At 40.5% G+C, this 26056-nt stretch overlaps 1 protein-coding gene across 3 annotated transcripts in view; it reads right to left on the bottom strand.

The window, feature by feature from the left end:
* The window catches only part of plekha7a (pleckstrin homology domain containing, family A member 7a), a 128429-nt gene that overhangs the window by 53570 nt on the left and 48803 nt on the right, over window positions 1-26056 (bottom strand). For all 3 annotated transcript variants that reach the window (XM_070831148.1, XM_070831149.1, XM_070831150.1), the window contains one exon: window positions 8207-8290. In XM_070831148.1, coding sequence (XP_070687249.1) covers window positions 8207-8290 — 84 coding nt within the window. The remainder of the gene's footprint in view (window positions 1-8206; window positions 8291-26056) is intronic.

Here is a 26056-nt window from a genome sequence, read left to right as displayed (position 1 = left end):
AGTAGTTAAATTAATCAAGTTTAAATCTACTGATCATCTTTCATGATGGGAGAGAATGAGAGACACCGTTTGCCCAACCACACATCCCATCAATAACTCTGTCCTCCTGTTTAAATTACACACTGCTGCTATGGCAACAGTCAACCAAAGCGTTGCCATGATGCGGCGCTGGTGAAGAACCATGTGGGTGCTCATTGCCTTGCTGGAATTGGCTTCCCTTAAACCAGCAGATCACTGAGCAGGGGAAGGGTCATGATATGAAGGAGGACAGAAGGGAATAACACTGAGGTAGTGTTGGGAGAAACGAATGCGGCAAAGGGAAAGACATGCCAAGTCACAGCCAGGGATTCTGTTTATCTCCATTTACAAGGGGGAAGGTTTTAGGCTCTGTTTCAGCAAATCTAAACTTCAAAAAGAGTTTTATTCCCCAGATACATGCAAGTTAAATCATTTCAGAGGTTCAGACAGTAAAACTGAGGACAGTATGACCATGGATACATTAAACAATATGAAAATTAATTAGAAACATAAGCTTTGCTCTAAAATTGTTCTTGAAACGTAGAGTAGAGCTATGCAAACAGGAGATGAGAGATTTATATCATGCTGTACAACAAAGTTAAGCAGGAAATTAAAAAAGACTGGGTAAATGAATTCATTAGGATTAGCAGTAATCCTGGGATGACACAAAATGGGAACACATTAGGAAAATTTTGACTTCTTCCTGCTATCTAGGAAACAACCTTCTATGGCAGGTTTGACCCAAAGAGCTGATGACAAGAAGAGAGACAGAAAGACGTGGTGCAAATAGACTGAGACATACTTCAGATGCAGACTGATACGGAGACCCAGGCAGCAGCAGCCAAGGAAGTTATTCCATCTCTCCCGCTGCCAAAATAAGAGCTGATAAGGTACTCCTAGGAGCTGTAAAGTCCTGACACTTTAGCCACTTTAATCCGTGATAACCCACGGTGAGCAGGCCCACCGACGCCGGCCTCAACACACCACGCCCTGCTGCTAATAATGCTCTCAGATGGAGTTTCAACTCTGCTTTGATGGCCTGTGAGCTGATGCCTCCATCAAAGTTGACGTTGACATTAAAAAAAAAAAAAAAGCTGGCTGATGCAGCCGAAGCTGGAGGTGGCAGATATATATACCAGAGTATGAGCTCCAGTGAAGTCCACATTTTGTGTGCCAGCATGTGGCGTCAACAGGATGGCAGAAATCTAAAGGTTAGCTCTGCTACAGCTGAGAGGCTCCGTGGCCAACAGTAAAAGGTTTGAATGTGTGTGTCAGTGTGTGAATGGGAAGTATGGTGATGCTGAAAAAGACCAGCTCAGTTGAGGAAAAACTCCATCCTTGGATGAATACAAAAATTGATAAAAGAGCTTTGCAGTGAATACACCAAGCGCCTCATGCATACTCATAAAATCCTTAAATAGCAGCATAGTAGATGTTTTGGATAGTGCCTTGGGCGGCAGCTGAAATGTTTTTTTCTTGTTTGCAGTGGTGCAATGGTAATTGGATAATTAGGGTTCACAGCTGACAGAAGGTGGGTATATAATCCCAGCCTCCAACATACATTAATGGCAATTACATGATCTTTGTTCTGGACTGTATGCTGTAATTACATGAGACATTTCAAAAGTATTTACAACCATAAACCTGCATGAGAAATGGGGGAAAAAAGAGATTTTTTTTTTGGTGGTGAGGGGCAAAAAAGCATTAAACTGAAATAGCCCAACAGCAATAACACACACAAGGTCATTGGATTTAATCATTACTGGCACAGATGTGCTGTGATTAAAAGAACTAGCCTTTAGCAAGCCCACTCTCATTTAGCTGATTAAAGGCCCCGAACATACTGGGCCCTGGCATGCTTAAAATCCTGGCTCTGTTGACTCAAACACTACAGATTTGTCTGTTAAAAGGAATTTAATCAATTCCTTGATTGGCCTCATCCGGCAAATCAAGACTCATTTACAAAACAGTACTCCATTCAAATCTCAGCTTAAGAAAAATAGTTTTGGGAAATACAATTATTCATTTTCTTGCAGAGAGTCAGGAGGAAATATCGATCAATATCAATCTGTAGGTTCACAATGGTGCTTGTTGTTGTACGTAAGTGCCTCTAAAACCACAAAGTGTTGTTTTCTGTTTGTAGGGATGTTAAGATTCACCAATTGACATCAAGTATTCCTTTAGGCAGCATGGTTGATGGACTGTTGTGTCAAACATGCAAATAATGATGAGCTACTAGAGTGAGCTGCTATTTCTGCACTAACTTGGACATATTGTGACTGTTCCATAAAGTTAGCTTTCCATTTAGGTCATTTGAGGTGTACAGTATACTCCACAGATAAGATTCAGCCTCTTAAAAACAAGCTTACATTGTTTGGTCCAAGTTTCTTATACGAGTCAAAGATTCATACCATGGGAAACAATATGTGGATTCTGTTTAAGAATAGAACAAGGGAACTTAATAAGTGCAGTTCTCACCACAAGACAGTTTGTTCAGCATACTCATTAATACAAAAAATAAATAAATAACAGGACGCAATTAAATATAGAACAAATACTGTATTTTCAGCCACGAAGTCTGATAAATTATGATTTATGAGTTGCTTTGCAAGAGACAAGGGGATAGGTTAACAATCTTTATTTTCTTCTGGCGCTTTTTCACGCATCTTCCTCAGTCAACAATTGTTTAACTGGTCTCCCAAAGCCATAATGTCTTATCCTCCAGGACGTTCTTTGACTGTGAGGTAGGCTGGAGTTCAATGCAGTTGTTCCTTGCATAGAAACAGTAAAGACGGTCCTCAAGTGTGATCAATGCAATATTACAATAAGGCATAAAATAATGCACATTCCCTATAAACCAAGGACTCTGTCTATCCTGTGTGAATTTACCATCTATTTTCATAAACATGCAAAGACTGAGATGCTGTCTGTATATGAGCACTGACACATTATCATAGTGGCTTGGACAGGCAGCCAGCTTCACGCCTACGCACTTGCTAATAAGACAGATCCATCAGAGAATAGCAGGGCAAAACGTAACCTGGTCCCTCCTTGTCTAGAAGGGAGAGATGGACTAAAATAAGGGAGAGAGAGAGAGAGAGAGAGAAAAATATAATGAGGAGGAGTGAGAGGGAAAGCAAGAGTGCAGTTGGAGTGATGCAGTGAGGAAGTGCAGAAGTAGAGGACAGTTTGACTGGGAGAGATGAGGAAGCTCAGTGACCAACTACTGAAGATATGAAGACCCAAGAACACGTGGAAGTGAGAGAGACTTATGGTATCCTACACACACCACTAGCTGATAAAGTCACATTTATTAAATGTAAAAGAACACTGAATTCAATTGAACTAATTTGAGTTAATTGAAATTAAAGTATTCAAATACAGCAAGATGCAGGTGAGAAGAAAGAAAAGCAATTACGGAGTGAAAAGGGGGTAAAGGAAAAAGACGGATGAGATAAGAGAAAAATAAAAAGGAACATGGGGAAAGAGACAGAGAATGAAGCAAGCAGGGTCCTGAGAGCTATGAAGGACGGGGAAGGTAGAGAAAGCAAAACGGCATAAAAAATGATTGGGTGGGACGGATGGAAATTGAAAGAACAGGAAATGGAAATCAATGAGATTGTGACAGAAACGGAAAAATGAAAAGGGTAAAAAATCAGTTTCTAGAAATGGAGCCTGTGAAGTGAAATTCCCAATATTTTTATGTGTTTCTTCATTAAATTATCGGCAACAAAACTTAGATCAATTGTTCTGAATTAGTATCCTCTGCGACCTTTCGAGGGATGAGTGGGGGCAGGTAATGGGTGGATGGATGGTTGGACCATGACAATATGACATGGTTAATGTTACAGGCACATATCTGGGAAAACAGCATGAAAACTACTGGACACTGCACTCAAATTTAAGATATAACTTTCAAAAGGGAATCTACAGTAGCTAAAAAATACATGATTAATTATTTATCAAATACCACAATATTCTCTGATTGAGAGAAATTGAAGTTAAATGTTTTCCACCACAGTTTTTAGAGCCTTTCAATGGTCTCTTCAAGAGATGCTGTGCTATAAAAACGTATCCAGGCTTCATCACTGTACCTGTACTGGTTTAATTGTACTATTTGTGTTTCGTCTCCAAATCAGTTGTGTAGTGGAGCAAAAAAATATCCTTTTTTACACTGACCCCCTGAGTAGCAGATGGCTTTTAATTAAAGGCAATAAAGCAACATGCCTATAACCTTATTATACTCTAAGTAAAGTAGCCCAAGCCAGGGTTTAATCACAAAAAAATATGGCAAATCATCCCAAAGCGTCCCATCAAGAGGTTGGGAGTAAAGTTCTGTCACTATCAACAGTCCAGCCACTATCCACATAGTGGTGGAAAACATTAAGCCATAGATTCATGAATGCAGATGATCAGGACTTATTAATTAAATCCGGAGAGCACTCAGCATTTACTGAATGGCTTTGGCAAGGAGTTTAATTTACTCAAATTAGTAATATTTCTTCAGGACAGGGCTCTTTAAATGTCTGTCAGCTGAAGCTCTGGGGCTGACTGAAGGACATCAGGCCTTGAATTCGAAGCCAGAGGCAGAGACAGCACTGATTTTAGTTCCCTTAGCTCAAGGTGAAGGCCTCGGCGTCACAGCCTTGTGGAGCTGTGGGGTCTCAAATCTCAAAGTTTAAAGGATAGAGTCACGTGAAAGCGTCCTCTGGCCTCCGTGAGTTGAGAGCTATTCTGTCTTGTACAGTGTGCAGGATGGACGTGTACAGTGGTCCTGCACATCCATGCAGAGGTTTTTAAGCATTCTGGCTTTTAAGATCTTTCCCGGGTTTAATATGAGTGAAGCTGTGCTATAAGTTCAGCTTTATCAGCCAAATTAAACCTTTAACCTAAGTAAACCTTTATATATTCAGGAAGTCTCATTGTATCAGTATCTATTATGCCTGACAGCAAATCACAACAAGATCACAGCAAGACAATGCAGTCACACAAAACAATCATCACACACACAGAGTCACTGATTAAATCACTGAGTACTATTATTATTACCATTATTAGGTATTATCAGAGTGGGAATAAGGAATAAGGAATAAACCCCTTATTCCTTTACCTGACAGTTTATAGTTGTCATCATGAGCATACAGGATATATCTTTTATCAATGTTTACTTATGAGTGGGTTGTTGAATGTGAGATATGTAGGACTCTGCTATTGAGTCTGTATGAAAATAACTACTGCTTGTATGTAACAAAGCACAAGGTTCCTAATATTGATCCTTGTGGGACCCCTTTGTCAACATGGGTGGGGCTGGATTTGAAACCAAAGGCAAGAACAGTTTGAGTTCTACAGAAAAGATATGAGATCAAGCAGGTATTAATAGCAAAATGATGTAAATGATGGTCTCTAAATTCTTGCACAGATGTGCAGACAGCAGCTGTCCAAAACACATAATAATGTCCACAGAGCAGCTCCTCCTTTTAGCCTACTATGACCTACAAAAGAGCGATTATCATGCTAGGACAACAATACAGAGCCCCAGAATACCCATAGAGAGGAGAAAGTATGTATAGACGTCACGTTTTACGACACTGCAATAAAATGTCAAGACCATGTTTTGATTTATTTGTAGGTGTATATACAGAGAACCAGCACAACAGCTACTTCTCCCTGAAATACAGTCTGTCCTCAGCCATAAACTAGCACACAAACATGGCGCACACTGTGTGAACTGGGCCCGTAGCATGTTGTGCATATGGAGCTCTTCCGAGGCTTCTGCTAAGCTCTTTCGGGCCGAACCCCCAATGGGCCGCCCCGGACAGCACTCCGACACGAGCAACTCTGCCGGCTTCAGCTCGGCTCATCTCCACAGGTGGAGTCAAATGGCCATCTGGCAGACGGGGACGAGTCCCGGTGAGCCGCTGCATCAGTGGGCTGTGGTGGACCATCAAAAGTCCATTAAGTTTTTGCCAGCCGTCCTGTGCTGTCTGTCTGTCTGTCTGTCTGTCTGTCTTTCTGCTGGGCCTCTCTGTGTCCAACCCAACCCGAGCAGCACTGAGCGCAGACATACATGTGGAATAACCCACACTGCGTCTGTGTGAAAGCTGCCGCTGACGACATACACTTATCTTGTGTGCACAAATTAATCAAATCGTGGCCATGAATGAATCAAAATGTGGCCATGAATCATATTTCGTGCACATGAAATACTATTTCATGTGCTCAATGGAGCAAAACATGGCCTCAATTTATTTTTTTCTCTCTCTATGGCTACTCCAGGGCTCCATACAACAATATGCGGCTTTAAAGTCGCGGCCACAAGAAAACAAACCATTTAGTTGCTACTGTTATTTTTGTATCATAGAAAAAGGTGATAGTCAAACTTTCAAAAGCACCATGACTGCTGCAAAAGAATTAATTCAAATGTGTGTTTAGAAAGTTTCATGGTTTCACTAAGCGTAAAGCGTAAACTTCGCCCTCAAGGTTATATGCAGGTAGATTTGAAAAGCTGAAAGAAAAAGAAGAAAAGCTCGAATACACAGAGCTGAAATCTAGTAGAGGAAACCAGGAAAGAAATGGCTGAAAACATGGGAAGTTATATTCACCCAAAATGGTTGACAGGAGCAAGGTGTGGGGTTATGTTTCTGATATAACCAAGTCACACCCCCTCAAACAAATCAACCCCCCTGTCCGCAAAAGTTCCTCAGAAGCTGAACCAACATATTGTCTAAATGTTTTCTTGTTTGTTTTCGGTTTCTAGTTGAGTTAGATGTTTCTATATTCAAGCAGCAGGACAAAAAAAAAAAAATAACCAACATCACAATTTGGGGCAGCAAGAGAAAAGAGTGTCTCATCTCTTGTAAGTGAAACCTTAGAGTCTCCCTATTGTGGTGAAAGTCTGGTGTCAGGTTTAGTCAATGGCAGGAAATCTTTACCCAAACAAAGCCCTTAGAGTGCAATACAAACTGTCTCCCAAACAGCCGTGAGTAAGCACTCTTGCTTATTCCAGAGAGACCTGCACGCACCAGGTCTCTTACAGAGCTAAAACATGATTCCATCTTTAAAGTTAGTACTGGATCATAAGCTGATCATGTAATATTTCTGCTCTTTTTGCAGTTGCACTCACAAATCGTCAGTATTTTCCACTTCCTTCACTGACACAGGTTGACCCAAACACACATCACTTCTTCTCTGGGATTAAAGGAATAGTTTGACATTTCTGGAAATATATGTTCTCTGTTTTCAGCCAATGAGGTTAGTTTAGTATGAGGACTGGAAACAAAAGCTAGATTAACCTGACTAACAGACATGTCTTGTTAGTTTAATCTGAAATAAAACCAAAGGGGATAATGTGTGTGGCTATTTCTTGGACAGGAGTGACATCCTGAATTGGACAGCTTGGTTTCCCACTGCTTCCTGTTTTCATGCTATGCTAAGCTAACATGCTGCTGGCTGTAGCTTCATATTTAGCGGACAGATATGTGAGTAGTAGCGATCTTCTCATCTAACTGTTAGCAAGAAAGTAACAAAGAAAAGCAGATGCTACTAAAAGTACAGTTAGATGCACTTTTCAACTCTAATGGCATTTTCTGAATACATGTCCAAAGAAGGCCCCTAAAATCTGGGTAATATCAGCAGAATATCCAAACAGAATATGCTGGATAATAGTGGAATATTAGTATGCATGTAAACGTAGTCACTGAGAACACTCCAACAGCACTGCATGCCCTTGACAAATCCACAAATATTTTATCCTTTCACTACTTTATTCAAAAAGAACCCCTGGTGAAATGAAAGGCCCACATCTACACTTAAAACAATGCTGTACCTCTCTTGAAACCTGCTGTCTACCCACTCAATAAAGAATTATAACCTGCTAGATTTAAGAAAAATACCTTGATGATAACTTTAAGGCATGGGTAAGATGTTTTCAAAGTCAAAGGTCAGACAACTATGAATGACAAAAACAATAAACCCCAAAAGTCACAACTACAAGAGCAGAAACAGAATAAATATGTGAAATGCTTAAATTTGCCTAATTTTCAGTATCATTTCATCACTTGATTAAAATAAACAGCAAACATTTTAGCTAGTTTTAGTGTTACATGTCAAAACAGCTGGAGAAACCTAATGTTCTATCTTATAGCGTGTATGGGTGAGCTGTAGCAAAGTAGCAAACTCAATGACTCACTGTTCTTGCAGGATAAAATCCACGTTCTCTGGAGAAATCTGTCCGGTCACAGGATGGCGAAACGCCGTAGTCCTCTGGTTATGACTGAAGTGACACAGGGATGAGAGAGAGGAGACAAAATTAGCAACCTTGGTCGCAGTGTATTTGCTGTGAGGGCATCACCCTGGATTTTCACCCTCGCCGTGTTCACAAGTGTAGTGGACACGAGCCGATCATACCCCAGAGGACTAGCGGGCTTAGAGGCTCTGTCCAACCTCTCCACCCTGACGGGCCTTCGTCCCTGACTTTCCCAGCCCTGTGTAGAATGTGAGGGGTGGCTGCATGACTCGCCCCACCCAACCCGTCCTGTACAGCCTGTGGGGACCGAAATGTTGGGCTCAGCACAAAATGCTGGACAGTGAAGGCCTGGGCCTCCATCAGTTATAGACTCAGTCAGTCATTCTAAGGCTCAACCAGAACATTTGACAGGGTAAACAAAACGGGGTGGCATGGAGGGTCACAGTGTGTGTGTGTGTGTGTGTGTGTGTGTGTGTGTGTGTGTGTGTGTCAGGGGGTTGAGAGAACTGTTCTCCAATTCAACAGGAGCTTGAATGCTTCACAGCAGAGAGTTGACAGAGGCTGCTGTGGTTTATAGACATTTATACCGCAGTATCAACAGCTTTCAAGTCAATGAACGAAGAGGCTTAAAATAAAACACATCTTAAAATAAAGGGAGACCCACTCCTACAAAATGAGTGACATGGCATAATCAAAACAAAAGATACTCATTTTAGAGGATGATAGGTGTGCCTCCTTGTCACTGTTTCACAACATGATGGGACTTTTTTCAGGATGGATCCACGTATATATATATAAAATACTGAAAGAAGAGGTGTTTGGAACCTTAAAAATAGCAATTTCTTGTATATAATGCTGAAACTATTCTTTAATTCTTTTGATAAGATGATCAACAGAAAACTGTTTAATCATCACCTATGAAAAATATCACATTTAGCACTCAGCATCTGTTTTTTCTCTGTTTTACATCTTAACTACAAATCTTTGGACCTGGACTGTTGTAGGAAGAAAATAAGCAATTAGTAAGAGAGTCACCTCTTAGAAACCTTCAAACTCATCACAAAATTAGCTTTTTCCGCTATTTTCTAGCATTCGAGTAGTAAAAAAAAGTCCATAGTTTGGTCCTAATATAAAGACAATATACATTTTTGATTGCAAAAATATATCAGGTAAACTACTAGCCTTAATCTTAGTGATTCAATAAATAAATCCTTTCAATATTAGTATAATGACCAATATATCCACACAACTCAGGAGTTTTATATATATATATATATATATATATATATATATATATATATACACACACACACACACACACACACACACACACACAGGGACAGCAGGGCCCTATGAACATATGAGAATAGATGCAATGCTGCATGCAGTTTAGCACAGGTTCACTAGAACTACAAAAAAAACTACAAAATCCTGCAGAGCTGATTCACAGTCACAAACTGAACCACAGCGTTGATGAGGAATACCATGCTCACTCAGACAAACCCCATGTGTGTAAAGGTTCAGAAGCCTGTCCCATCTCTAACAACAATCAATACGTAGTAACACTGTTTTCCATTCGCTAGCAGTTCACATTACTCATGCTGCACAGACTGCCGCTTGATGTAGCAGAAGATTAAATCCTACAGGACTACAAGTTTTCCCAGGAGACCCAGTGACATGGCAGCAGCATGCTCTGTAACAGAGACTTACAATACCATTATTAGCTCACAGCACGAGACCTGAACACTTGTCACATGAAACTGGTCACATCTCAACACACTGCCACTACACACCCTCTATATATATACTGATGTGTGCTACAGCATCACCTGCTGCCAGGTGAGCCACTTCAACTACACACCACCAGTATTTAGCTTACTAATAACTAAGTGAGGGGATATTTTGTCAATCTTGATATATCTTTGGACTTTGGATTTCATTCAGTAACAGTGAAGCCCAGAAGGCGCAGACATGGGTGCTATCGGCTGACATATTAGTCAATAAATACCCAAGCAGCAGCTTCTTTAGGCCCCATTAACTTTTGCCCAACTTTATCTTAAAAAGAAAAATGAGAAAATTAAACAAATTGAGACCCTCACAAACAAAATGACCGGTTGTGGCGCACAGCTCAACGCTTCTCACAGCAAACCATCATGGATGGATTCCAGTGCAGAATATTAATATGAACATTAGAGTATTCATTGAAAAACATAGAGGACTAATCAGAAATGCCTTAGAAAATAAGTTTAAACTAACAGGAACTTTATCAGTTGTATTAATTTTTGTTTCTGCCAAAGTTCCAAGGAGTTTGGCCTTTTCTCAGACGAATGGCTGCATAATGTCAACTGCTGCAGGCTGCTAAAAGAATTTATAGTTGAAGAATCACCAATGGTGGCCCACAGAGGAAAGTACGCACATTTAAACATGGATGTTTGACAGCTGGGCATAAAAAAAGAATCTCTACAGGGTGAAATGCACAAAAGGCTGTTGAGTGGCATCGAGAACCTTGGCTCCGAGTCCACAAGGGAGGAGAGCTTCACAGCACTGGAGATGGAGTTATGTTTGATGGAGTTAGTCATGTGCCGGAGCGTGTCTTACAGCACAAAAACACCCAGTGCTCTGGATAGTAGCATCCCTCAGGGGGATACGCTCACGGTTTCTACATAACAAGGAGCCCTGCAGCCTGGTCCGAGGCGCTCTAAGAATTAATAATTGTCTGAAAACGATGGAGTTACAATCGATCAGCTGTAGCACGAAAAAGAAGGCAGATCATCCTGACAGGCCTTTGAGCCATGAGTTATGACTGAGCCGCTCTCGCTTGCAGAGCTGCGACAAACAGCCGCAGTGTTTTACTGATAAACGGCTACCTGGGTTAATGCAGGTGATGTCATTTATGTTGCATTATGGTCACAGATCTGGAGGATGTTGTTACGCTCTTCAGTAAACCGCTGAAGCAAAAGCACTCAGTTATTACTGTAATAAAAAGCCAAAACAACACAAAATAAAAATTTAAAGACACAATTTAAAACCACTCTGTCTATCTACATCATTTGGCTATGGAGATACATTTTTAAAAAGGTATGAATATGTATGTCAGAGGTGTTTGCTGGATCGTGTAAATGGATTACATTAAAAAAAATAAAATAAAATCTGAATCACATTGGCTGGAAAATGTTACATTAATGGGGGCTTAAATTACAATAGTGAGAAACCAGGCTAACAGGATTAATACACCATTAACATCATTATTGCATTAATGGTCTATTATGTTAATGTGAAACCGTTCCACTAAAAGCAGTGTTATGCAGTGAGGCGCGTCGTTCACACTGCTCCGGCTTAATAAGTACGGAACAAAACGCTGTGACGTAAGACAATAAAACAACACAAGTTTAAGAATAATGTTAATCATGCCATGATGACAGCTGCAAGACCGTCTCTCAGTCACACTCATGTGTAAGAAGTAACACATCCATGCAGAATTCACAGCGGTTTTATGAAATTAAATGCAATATGTTTAACCTATTAGCTCTTCGCCTGACTATGTATGAATGCTGGGTGTTTATGACTGCTGAGGACAGTCACCTCAGTCATCTCGGTGGGCTAAAGTAAGTAAGTAAGTTTGGATACCGATCGCTTGCATTTGAACAAAAGCTTTTTTATGTCTGAGCTGATATGTGAAGCGCTTCTCCAGGGACACTGATAAACCCAGCTCTGATTGCTCCCAGTAAATGAATGGGAAGAGTGCATCAGTGTCCTGAGAAGTTGTTAATTATATCTTGTACTATTTTGAACCTCGCCGCACAATGAAATCACAGCAGCTGATAAACATGATAGTGTCATCTCAGAAGAGCTCAGGCAACGATGACCCAAGCTATAAAGGAAAAAAATGTTAAGAGTAGCACTAAAAGCATTATATAGCACCCTTTTAACAATGCCCTTTAACACTGGTAATAAAAGACCCACTCACTCACACTCACTTACATATCTGGTCCATTTGCTATTTGCTGTATTTGTGCATCTCTCTTATTCTCACACCAAGATGTTTCCAAGGCTCCACAGTTGGATAAAATGAGAACAAAGCAATTGAGAAAAAAGATAAAGTGGCCTTTTACTGCTTTTCCTAAATGTGACACCATTTTTTAAGGTTTTTTTTTTTACTTTTTGTGTCCAAATGTTTGTTTTTACTCATTTTTATGAGGTTATATTGTCTTGTCATTGTCATCACGTGTATTATTTGGCCTATATTGAATTAAAAACATTAAATATAAAAAGTTAATTGGCCTTTTGTGGGTAACTAATTGAAGTAGATTTAGATGAGTCAGGTAAAGGCAAAGGTGCACTAGCAAATACTCTTCCATGACCAATGGGTCAAATGTGTAATGTGAAGAGGCGGCTCAGGCCCAAAGGGAATTACCACTGAAGCATCATAGCATCTTTCAGCTCATTATTATGGTTCAAGGTCCACAAATAGAACTGTTTTGGACAGTGGTTTGCTAACATGTTAGCTATATCAACCCTAGAAAGCCAAAATATGTCATATATGTAACTTTGGCCTTTGCTTCCAAGTGGCCAAAATATGAATGCAGCTATAGCAGCAGCTTTTTAGTAAATAAAAAACATAGAATGCAGTAATGTTATGTGTAAGAGATTAAATATATGAGCCAGCTTATACATGTACCATGGCCACTTATCAACAAACTGCCAAAAGGAAATATTATTTTGATTAAATAGTTCGGGTGCATGAGAATTCTTGCTGCCAGCTTTACCACAGAATGCAAAAGGTAGCTCCTAACCAAAAAGCTGATGGTAGGAAGGGTTATTTTCACAAGGCTGGACCAACAGTTTTATAATCCTGCTGAAGGAGAGAAATTATACGCACAATAAGTAGGTGCAAGGCATTTAAACAGTGTCATGACCTTGCTAATTTTAAAGTCAGATTTCTTCAAACACATGAAGACAAATGTCCTTGAATATCTGCCAAGTGATTGGATTGATTTCCCCTTTTAATTAATTAACTGCAAAACTCGTCAAAAACGCTGACGTATAAAGTTATGAGATCCACAAAACCTCTTGAGAGGACACATCAACAACAGGAACGCAAATACAGAAACTCGTGGTATAAGAGCGAGGACATCGTCACACGTTTCTGTATTAACACGTCTGTTCTGACGGATCCTCCTTTGTGGTTTTCGTGGGTCTGAGTACCTGAAGAACTAAAACAGTTCATCGTCTCATTTCACAGGGGGAGAGCTGTGATCGGAGGTAGAGATGACTGTACACACAAAAACATACATAGACATTCAAAACGTAGTCCATGCGGGCCAGATGTGAAATATTTAGTGCTTGAAGGCTTCGAATTCAAAGAGCTCTGAACAGCCACTCGTTGTCTTCCTTTTGTATCATACCTCACATTCTCTAAGTGGAGCTCACTGTGGCTAAGAGGTGAGTGCACCTGAAACACAGCAGCAGCTAAAAGCATACAGTGCAGCTGGAGAAATGTGTTCCACTCATCCAAACATTTCTGTTGTCCCGCAAACTTTCCTGTCCAAGGACAACTGGGGCACTACTCTACCTTTCCCTGCATGCTCTCCAGCCGCGAGAGACTTGCATAACAACCATATCATTAAAAGCGCTGCCTGTCAGAAAAGCCGGACGCCCACTGATTAAAATAGCCTACATGGTGTTGACACTAAGCATGTAGCTTTCCATGTAAGGTGTGGTGTTTACCTGCAGCGTGGCAGTGACACCTCCAGGATATAGATTGGAGGCCGTTGGAGTTATTATCTAATAGATTTGAAAATCCCAGTTAGCTAATTATGAAATGACAATCTGTTACACCAGCTCTAGGCTGACTATATATTTCTTTGGCTTGTTAGTCTATTTTGAATCTGATAAAGACACAAGAGTGTAGTCTGATTCTGAGACACAGTCCATGCAGGGAAGCAGCGGTAATTTGAGGATCATTCATAAACAGATGTCGAGATCGATTCACAAAAACATGCTATCATTTCCTCAGACTGTCTGCAACATAATAATCCAAGAAATGATTCAAACTTCCCTCTCACCATTATTGTCAGTTTGCATTCTCAAATAAAGCCAAATTTGTGAGGACACATTCAGCTCCGTCTGCTTCAGCATGTTTTCCAGGACGCAGCCGTAAGAAGGCAGTGATTGCATCAGCTGAGCTGTATATACTGTAGTACGTCGATGTTTTTGTGATTCCAGCACCTGTGTGAGCGCTGATCCCAGCAGGGAACATGTGTCTCCATCAAAACCATCACATTCACCACAGTTTCTCGTCTGTGCACCTTCTGAGACGTAGACTGGAGAGTCAGAAAGAACTTTTACTTTGTTATTGGCACAAAAGCTTGTGTTATAAAAACTACCCTGACAAAAAATCCAGACAAAAACATGCTCAGAAAAAATGGCTCATCAATTTGGAGTCGGAGGAAAGCATCAATGACATCTCTTTCTTTCACATCAACATCCCCTCTCAGATATTAATTTGGGGTTTTGTGACATGAGACTGAGGATTCAAAAGATGTCATTCTTGACCAAACAGACAAAATGGCTCATTACTTTGTCATCTGAGAAAAACCAAAGACCCAAAGACCTCTCTGCCTTTCATGCAGACACAGAGCTTTAATTTGGGTTTTTTGGTCTTCTATTGACCTCCATTCATCACAACAGCTCCCCTGCAGCTGAAGCAGACTTTGTTTCTCACTCAAACGCAGGCACGACATTAGGGAATTCAACTGAACAGTCTTGACCACTGAGCTGCTGTCAGCTGGAATGCTCCGTGCCTCTGCGCTTGACTTTTTTGCCCCCGTTGATATCCAGATGACATTTATGAAGGACAGGGTGGTAAACCTCCGGGGTTACGTACACAAAGCGCTGTCCGTGACAGCACTCACACAACAAATCCCACCTCTCATGCAAACACACATGAACACACATACCACACATGATCTCCTTCACTGGTGCACAGTGCACACACAGCACCTGCTGTGTCATATGACTTGAGTGTCACCCTCCAGTTTCATTACCCCGGTGTGTCCTTGTAGCCCAGTTACAGGAAAACCAAGCAGTGTGGCTGAAATCACTCATGGATTACTTGACTGACTGAAAATGAATCACCAACAAATGAGATCATTTATTAATTGTCATTTATCAAGTTTTTCTCCAATATGAGTATTGTGTTATTATTATTATTGGAAGACATTTTGGTCACTGGGGTAATATGATAGATAGTCATTACTTCTGACATTTTAATTATGGAAATAATCAACTATAAAATGATAAAATGACTCACAGCTTTAAACCAAATTAAAGTCTAGTTCGGGTCTCTTTTTCTGGCACATCCTGATAGTCAGCGTCCCTTCAGAGCCTGTGTGAAATGTGCCACTACCTTTATAGTCAGACATCAAACTTTCACCGGGAGATTTTTTCAGACTTTTACTAGTCCACTCATTCACACCGAGTCACTATATTTCTGACAGAGATTGCCTATTGATAACCTAATTATCTGAATAAGCAATACGACAGGTATGTGACAGGTTTCTGACAGAGGGGGAAGAACAAAGAGACTCCACTAGAAAAGACATTTAGTCCACTATTGTAATGTCGTTTTTGTCTTCAAAAAGGTGCTCCTTATTGAATTACAGCCTGAATAAATTTTATCGAAAATGTAGTTCAATTTGGGAGAATTAATGGACATAAAGGATATAATTATGGTCTATAAGTCACACTGATTGTACTGATGTGTCTGTGTCTGTGCCCTTTATCATCTACACCCAACATTTTACTCATAAATGGGCGACAAAGTCAGACTTGAGACACTTGCTGATCACAGACATAGAGACACACGGTGGCAACTTTAGCAGCTGTTAAGTACAGAGGATTGGTTCTCAGCAGAAAACAGTATGCATGGGCACTACTCTTTCATTCCACTGTGGAAACTTCTCTGCACACTGTTCAACAGGGGGTGATTTTACACACAGCCAGCTTCTCTTATTTAATCATTGTTTTTATTCTGTCACCAGCAGTTGGCTTCATTGAACATGTTGTTGCTCGTAGCAACCGTCACTGGTCTGGCACAGTTTTACTGACATTGTTACATCCACCATTTTGTCAGATCTGTGACCAAACAAGCATCTTCTCATCTACTCCCCAAAGGTTTGTGCTGGAGTATCATCTGTAGGTACTATTACACCATCATAGCGGCTGTTGAGGCAAATATGTTACCAAAACAACGACATATATCCAATTTCTTTGTTCCTTGTTTCCTCTGTTATAACAAAAGCATGTTAACAAAATAAATAATTATGTGCTAAACATGAATATTGCTATTTTAAAAGTTCAACATGGCTTCAAAAATCAGTCGCAGCTGAAACCCTGTTGCTACTTGCAAACATGTACTTGTGAACCAGCTACATCTAAATCTATGCAGCTGATTCCATTATATAAGACGCAGGATAAAAGAGGCCTGTGCTCTTGTTTTGGGTTCAGTTATTATCCAATGACTCAGCCAGGACTCAAGTTAATGTGATAATGACTTACTGAAGTTATAATGCCACACACGGCACACAATGACATTTCTTTTAATTGATGGCGGGCTGATCAGTGTGTCACATTCACCGATGAGCCACACCTCCATCTCACTGTGTCTGGTGTTTCGAAAAGCAGAGCTGTTGGCTTTGACCGCAACTCTTATCTCACACGAACAGCAGAAATGTTTCTGCACGTCGCTCGGTGCTGCACGCCCGTGCTTCAACAGATGTGTAGCAGACAGTGTGGTTCTAAATGCTCTGGCGAGTGGGTGTTCTCCCAGTCAAAGGTCACATCTATTTAAAGGGTTTTTCCAGATGAAATGTGTTTGAAGTGTAGCGAGGGAGGGCAGGGAGGACTGCTGCCGGTGCAGTATGGGAAAACACAGCAAGGTCATTCCCATTCAGAGCACACTGCATGTACTGTATGTTAGACAAAGTACAGGAGTGTGCATGAAGGGAGAGACAGGGGGAAAGGGTGAGAGCGCAGTGATGCTTGTATGTAGAGAACGGGTGAGAGTGCAAGCGTGTGTGTTACAAGTATAGTATCAGTAGTATTCATTTTACTGTTGGTGGCCAACATGACCAGTGTTAAAGTGTTTGGAGAAAAACTGCTTTTTTAAAATGCACTATTTTGCACGCTGTGGCTACATGGGAGCTTTTCCAGTCTAAAAAGCAGACGCCCGTACGCAAACCTTAACTGGAAAATAATTACAATATAAAGCCACATAACTCCTCTCAGCTTGGCAAAATGACCCGACACGGCACAAAAACTCCATGTTCTTAATTTTAACACCGGCATGTCTGTGATTCAATTCAAATGGACAGCCAACAAAAGCTGCTCTCTGCAAAGAATAGAATTTAAAATCTACTGTCGCGTGCCGAGACCAACACCAGCCACTTCCTTTCACTAATTTGATAACTGACTCTCACATCCTCTCACACAGCAATGCACACACACACACACACACACACACACCTCTGCCAAGAGCTAAATGACTGTGGTGCATAGCCTAATGTTTAAATAAAAATCACATAATTGAGTTGCACAATGCCACAGCTGCAAAAGGGGTCCTGGTTTGGCCGTAGCACAAAAGTAGGTTAAAACATTATCACGGATGATTTTTGGCAGCCTGCAGAGTGGGCCGCTGGCACCGCTGCTCTGATTATTTAACAGCCACTGAAAGTCCAAAGAGCTCACTGATGATGCTTTCAGCCTGCAGCTCTCACCAACCACATGAACTTACAGCTAGAAATACTTCTGCGTTTACTTTTACAACTAAACAGAATCTCAAAGCACTGTCTTAATGTATTAGTGTTGATCTAACCAATGCATCAATTACTTTATTTGCAAAAAAAAAAGGTTAATGCATTATTGTAAACTGAATATATTCATGTATTTTCTGTTAACATCGTTTTAGGACATAAATCAAGCTCTGGGACATGTAAATATTTTTAACTGTCTACAGCAGTGAATATATTATCAAATAACCATAGAGATAAACGACATAAACATCAAATTTAAGCTACACAACTCTCCATCTACAAATTCATAGCAAGCCAGACTGCATATTGCAGTATGTTTAGTTTCTTGTATATAACTTTAGGTTAGTTTTAGTCATATATTTAAATTTTGCTGAAGTTGCTAACAAATCAAGAAATCATAACATTTCAAAGGTTAATTGGCTGAGCAATAAAATAAACTTTAAATCCATTTATTGTCCCGCTCTGAACAGTCAGTCCATTCTGCTGAATTCTAAATGGCTCTAAAGAGAACAAGAGTGGATCGTCCCAGCTTCCTCTAGTAGACTCTGGAGGACCACAGCGCTGTGGAAAAGCGCCAACTATGCTGACCAAGGCAAAGCTGGGCTGCACCCATAAAGAGAGACATAATGTGCTATAAACTTACAGAGATAACAAGCTTGCTTCAGAATATCAGCCAAGGAAACATCTGCAAGAGACTTTGTGTTGCTGTGTCGGTGGCTGGCAGCAGAGTCAGAGCAGCCCTGCCAGCAGCTCAGCACTGCTGCTGTAACATTAGAGCCCACTTCCACCTTGTGCTGCCACTGGCACTGCAAAAATAAAACTATGAAAAGATGAACGCGGCTCCCTCGACATAATGAAAAGCAGAAAGCAGGAGAGCCCTGACTGTTCTCTCTCTATTTTTTTTTTTTTTTTACCTGCGTCCAGACAGTCACTGCTGTGGCTTCATTACTTTTGCTCCCTCCAAGCATGTGAACGTGGGCGAGTGTAATGTACGCTCTTCCTGTCTGTAACAAGGAGGAGGGAGAGCCAGCATGCTAGCCCAGTCCTATAACTGGCCAGGGGGTAAAGAGATGGAATACAATCTGACCACTACACACACACACACACACACACACACACACACTCATCCACCCTGTTGGATTCCTAGCACGCCGCTGCTGCCAGTAGATTCCTTCCTTGGCCCAGTGAGCGTGAGGCAGTGACACATTTGGTTCAGCTCCATGTTGCTGCCACTATCTCTTGTTCAGGTTTCACTGCCATCTACTACCACCTACCCACCCACACGTCGAGCACGCATCACCAACACACACAGCTTCTTTCATCTGATTTTCTTGCAGTCCATCTCTCTTCTCACGCTCTCCCCATCACTCACTCCTCACTCCCTCTCAGGCTGGAAGTCATTCAGAATTGCCCCCTTGTTTGATCAAATGAAGGTGTATAAAAGTCCACAGAGGTTTTGTCAGGTTAAGTGGTAAAAGCACACATATCTGCCAGTGTGACAGAGAGGGAGCTGAACGCTACCAATGTGCCCAGTGGCATGAAAATTACCGTAATGAAAGTTAATACACATCTTCCAGCTTAATAAACTTTTTTCTTTTGTGTCTAAAATGTTTTGGACACATTTCTTTTTCAGTGGTGACAGTTAAGCTCTTAAGCCACTCCATCACAAACTGTGCAAGGCTTTTAGAGTTAGACAGGAGGGGTGTGTCGATTACTGGTTACTGGAAAAAGCTAAAGTGCATCAAACTGGATTTTTTTCCTCCTCTATATACAATAGGGTTCAATATTTTAACACAAAGACGACTACATGGAAGTGCATCTACAGCATGCATAATGCAGCTTGCTCTTTTGTTCATCACTGATTTAACCCCCGCCTCATTTCCCACTCACTTAGTTCCCTTTATCAAAGCCATTGTTTATCGTTCAGACTGGACGTGTAGGTGAAGTGGCACTGCTACGACCCGGCGTATGACCTCAAGGCTTCAAGCGCTGACTCATGAGGCATCGTTTTGCTTATTGCATCACAGTGCTTTTATGTTGCCAGGCAGTTCCCCCTGCTCTGGTTTCAGAGTGACCCAGTAAAATAAAGAGCATCTCCAGCAGCACAGGGGGGATGAGGTGGGACGGACAGAGCCAGGCCAGTCGCTCAGCACTGCTGGCAGACTGAGAACAACACGGTGCCAGTAATAGCTGAGGCAGACATGGGAATCACTGACATCACTGGCATGGAGACCCTGCTGCTGCGACCCAGACAGACAGAAGTTCCATCTGCCCACCAGTGCCATCTACAAAACTGCAATGTACTGCTGGCTAACAGGGACATAAAGACGATAAATGAATGAACCCTTGCAATATTTTGCTCTAAGTTGTTAATTACTAGCGGCACTGAAGAGACGACATAAGACACATTAAAAAAAATATGAATTTGTCTCTATTCAAAGTTCATTGCAACAGGTTTAGTTATATGCAGACACTGATACTGATACTGATACTCCACACTGGTGTTGGAGCTGTTTGGTCCCAGCATCTTCAGCTATGAGCAAGTGTGTGCATTTGTGTGCATTTTAAAAAAGTAAAATTACATACAAGACAAGACACGTAGTCTAGTGGTCTCAAAATACAGCTCGAGAGCAGAATAAAAGTGATAACACAACAGATTAAGAGCGTAAATCTGGAAATTTAGCTGAAAATCACTTAAATTTGTGAGGCAGTCATTCGATATTTGGCAATATTTCAAATGTTACTGAATTATGAAACAATATCATTCCTCTTAGAGCAGCAATAAACTTTATATTCGGGTTTCATTTCTAATAAGCTCAAAATGAGATAAACATAAACACTTATTAGGTGACAACTTTTATGTTTTTGAGTTTAGTTTGTTTAGTTTGAACGACTAACAAAAAGGACTGTCAATCGAATAAAAAAAAGAATTAAACACTTTGCTGTAATTAATCACAATTAATCTAATTATTTTCTTAAGAGTAAAGCTTGTAATCATGGATACATCAATATAAAATCAGAGAAATTAATGTAGAATCAACACAGAAGTAATGCAGAAGTATTTTTACATTCAAATGATTCTGTTTGATATCATCTTATTAGCTGTGAACACAGATTCTCTCCTGTGAACTTTTTATTTATTTATTTATAATAAAACCATCAAGGCCATTGAAATATGCACTTATATCTTATATGCACTAGCAGAAATAAAAACAAAACCCAGGCCTATATGTTAACGAGCCAGTTGAATTTCAAAATCATCAAGGCCATTAAAATCAGATATCGGCCTGTAAGAGAATAATTTCATCAATACAACAACTCCACATCATATATAATAATAAACTAAGGCAAACCAGTGCAACATCTGTAGGGCTATCTGCTATCTCTTATTCCACAGTCTGAGTACACAGGTTTCACATGTAGGCTGAATAAACGGAGCGCCATGCCCACTTCTAAGACACACACACACACGCAGGCAAACAGGGAGGCACAGGGGACACATGGGGATGGGAAAACACGAGGAAAGGCTGGAGGCATGGCTGTGACCTTGACAACAGATTTCACGTATTTCAGAAACAACGGTGAAAAAAAAAAACAGATTAAACAAGCAGTGAAGTTTGAAGGAGCTACAGCTGCCACACCTGAATGCACCATGGAGAGGTGGCCTGACAGCAGCAGCACAGCAGCGGAGGCAGCCGCTGTCATATATGTCAGAAATATGGTCATATGCATTGGACAGTTATGCATTCCTATGCATAAGATTTTTTTTAACTCATCAAATTTTCCAAATTAAGTACAAAATGAACGCATTAATTTATACAGCAATAAAAATGTAATGCTTTATGTACATTTATTAAATACAATCATATCACTGCTATTAGTTTTCTTGTAGGTGTATTACTACACACTTACAAGGTGTTATTTAAAGTCAGTCCTGGAATACAAAGACAGTAAGAGGTTGCTGACTTTGAGTCTTTTAAAGTTAAATAAATGTGCACCTCCCTTTCGCCCACCTTCTGCCGGGTCTCTCGTTCATTCTCATTCCTTCTGCACACAACCACTGAACAACAACCTCCCTTAGCGTTTGTGCTACTGTGTTAGCTCAGCTCAGAGTCTGTCGCTGGGCAGCAGCTCTGACTCATTTTTCAGCTCGGTTACACTGTGCTCATCGGACAATTCACAGACTCACGCGCACTAACATGCACAACAGCCGTCCAGATGACCAAACCAAAGGACGGAGAAGCTCAGATTAAATTAATTACTTCATTCTCTGCTCATCTCATCATTACTCCACTGTATCTTTACATATTTGTTTATATATTAGTTTTCTGAGAGCCTTTAGAAAACTTCAGAGAACTCTAGTTCAGATTTTAACCCCCGATAGCAATAATAGTCTGGAAAGATGATCACTGCTTTCAGTCTCTAAACAAGGCAGCAGCCAAAGTCAAAGTGGCACAAAAACATTCAGCCTCCACAGAACAGCTCTCATCACTGCGCTGTAGCTGGAGCACTTGTCTCAAAACATAAACACTTCACCAGTACATCATTTCTGGAGTTGAAAGGTAAAGACTTCATGGCGAGGCTGCAAAAGAAGCCCAGCAGGCCTTTCGACAACACCACACCACTCCACCACATCATATGGTCACAAAGTGCATGTTTTTATGGAGCTGCTATGCCAAACATTAGTTATGTGCTTAAATGGCATGGTATGTTTTCATTTGCCCTCCCTCAAATGAATTTGTAAAATTATCAGTGTTATTAGAAACCTTTCAACCTGCAATGGGTCAACAAGCTTGGAGCAAGCAGTATATTACTTTGAATGAGGAATGTTAACAAGCCAGTTTAATTTCCACCACACGGTTGCAGACAGTCGGTGCAGAAAAATATCTCTAAAATTCAAAACATCAGTACAGTAAGGCTGCCGTGGTTTTCATTTTGTTTATTCACTGCAGCTCTCACCTTTACAGTGTTACTGCCTCTCAGGTGTTTTGTTCAAGCTACAAACTTGAACAAATTCATTTTCACATATCTGCAAGACATCAGTGCATCAGTATGTCGCAGTGAAATTTAGTTTCGCTTACTTTTGCTTAGTTTTAGCGAGTGGGAGTTTTTTCCCCTCTGAATCTCATTTCCCAAACTCCATACTTAATCAACTGTGTTTTTAAGATGAACAGATGGGGTTTCTATTGTCCTCTGCTCTGAATGAGAGCTCCATTTGGTCCAATCTGAACAGTCTCTGCAACTGTTGGACTGCGATGACATTTACTACATTCTGACTTTTTCCTCTTGCACCACAAGCAGGTTGACATTTGTGGTTTTGAATGTAATGTCCCGGCCACTACTGGACAGAATAAATAGTTATAATTAAATTGTTATTCCTCTGACTTCACTTGGTCCATCATCAAGTCAAAATTTGTTTTGTAAGTGTTTTACCACCAACACCACTCGTGTTTAGTGCTTCTTAACAAATGTCAGCATGCTAAACTAAAACATTACCAGCTAAATATAATCTTTTTAATATTGTCACTGTGAGCATGTTAGCGTTTAGCTCAACATACAACTGGAACGTGTGACTAACAGCCTCACAGAGATGCTAACATGGCTGTGTACTCAGTCATGAGTCAACTGTTACAGTGTGTACGACTAAATACTACGTCTGAATCTTGAATTCTTGGACTAGGATTAGAACTAATGTGGGTCTCTCAGAGTCAGTGTTACATTGAAACACAGCCATTTAACACTCAAAGTGTAGCTGCAGCACCAAAGCTGGATACATGCCAGCAAGGTGACATTTACAATGACTACGGTGATACAGTATGCATGTATGTCACTGCTGTTGGTTCACTTGCACCACAGTCATGAGGCCCCATTCTTCAACATGCACTGTAGTTTGAGAATAAAACCACTCTAATTATCCAGACCACTTGTAGGAGAATTTCCTGATAGCTCTACGGAAATCAGATCACTGCTTGTTCAACACTTGTCCACATTCAAATCAGCTGTGACGTTTTGGCCCCCTGCCTCAGCGCCTGACTGACTCTAATTATAGCCCCTCTTCACCGGGCTGAGGAGCAGAGTGCCTATTAAATGTCTTATTGCAGAGATAATGAAAATATTTTGCATTAGCATAAACAGGAATGGCAGTGGAATGAAGCCCTGTGATTGGGTAGAGCATGTAGAAGAGTGAGTAACGCTTAGGCTCATTACGAAAGTGCCTGCACCGACTAAAAATTAGCTTTCATACTGCAGTTTGTGCCCTAACAGCAAATTAGATTCATTGTGAGCAGCACATTGAAAAGCTGCTTGAGAGAGGGAGGATTTTGGAAGGCTATTTAGAGACACAGAATATGTTGCAAAAGAAGCAGTTTTCATGGATTTACGATTACAAATGTTTTCTGAGTTTTGTAGACAATACGGCCATCACTTACTGGACAAAACCGAGGACCCTGAAGCGGTGGAGGACAAGAACAGTGGACATTAAGTGCAAAGTTAACACAATCAGCATAGTATCAAGGCAGCTCATCTACCGGCTGCTCTCCAGCTGTGGCTGCACTACGTGGGCGCGGGTCAACACCAAGAGGTAAAGTGGAGGAAAAATGTGTCACTGGTGTAACTCAAGTAGCTCTTCTGAGCAGAACTTCTGCCAATAGTAGGCATGGTTAATAACATACTGTGATTCTTTATTGATCCCTGTTGATCGCCCTCAGAAGAGCTCTACTGCAGTGGGTTGGGATTCAGGGATTTGTTGAAGGGCACTTCAACTGGATAATGCTTGTAATAAAATTTAATTAAACTTGAATTTATGAGTCAATGCAAAGACAAACACCTTCTATTCTAGTTTCCCCCTCACTACAGAAAACATAATCCTGTGTCCCCTCTATAAAAAAAAAAAGACTAAGAGGCTTAATGCTAACGTCAGCATGCTAATATGCACTGATGTTTAGTAAGTAAAACCATTTTTCTTTGTCTAGTTTTTACCATGATCACCATTTATAGTGTTAGCACGCTAACATTTGTTAATTAGCACAAAACCTTTAAGTATTTAAGTAATTAAGTATAGGTATGGCTGATGAGAATGTAATTTGCAGGAGTACTGTATGACAATAAACCTTTCACAGTCCATCCTGTGGGGAACACGAATGCCTTTACCAAATTTCGTGACAAGCTGTCCAAACATTATCAAGACATTTCACTCAAAACAAACATCAACGTCAAGGTGGCGCTACAGGAAATGTCAGATCAACAAACAATATTCTGTAATATCCTGTCACTATCACTATCACATCATCAATATCATATCAATATCAATAGAAAAGGGTTGAGGTTGATATCTAAGCAGATTTAGCAGATCTGTAAATATAAATGTTATGTATGTCAAGGATGCAACAGTGGGGAGGTGGGTGGTAATGTTCTTTCAGCTAAGTATTGTAAGGCTGGGACAAACATGAGCAAGGACTACTCTTAAATGCATTTAATTCTTTAAAAAGAAGAGAAGAGAAGTTGAATAAGCGGTGTTCCAGCAGACAGCAGACAACAGATAGCTCTGGATGTACAGTATCTACTTCCACCATCACTTATCTCGTCTGTCCTAACAGCGTGTGGACATGGGAGAATTCCTCTGTTCATACAAACATGAGGGGTTGGTGTCAACAGAACAGGATCGGCAGAGCTGAAAGCTAATATGCCAACAGTAACAAAAAATACAACTGTAGATATGAGAACTGAAGCGGAAAACAAGATGGCCTACATCTGATAACTAGATGTCATCCCTCAAATGATCATCCCACCGAGAGGTGTATATTGAGAACAGACGACATCTTTATCTCTGACAAACTAAGTTTAAATAGTAAATAAATCAATAAACCAATGTGGAGATTTAAATATTCATAAGAGGATAAACAAAGGGAGCAAAGTAGAAAAATAAAAACATGCACAGTATAAGAAATATTCAAAAAACATCGAAAATTGTTAGGAATAGTTT

Source organism: Pempheris klunzingeri, chromosome 5 (genome assembly GCF_042242105.1).
Source record: "Pempheris klunzingeri isolate RE-2024b chromosome 5, fPemKlu1.hap1, whole genome shotgun sequence".
NCBI classification, from domain to species: Eukaryota; Metazoa; Chordata; class Actinopteri; order Acropomatiformes; family Pempheridae; genus Pempheris; species Pempheris klunzingeri.
The sequence above is the reverse complement of the archived record's forward strand: the minus strand, read 5'-3'. Positions and strand labels throughout refer to the sequence as shown.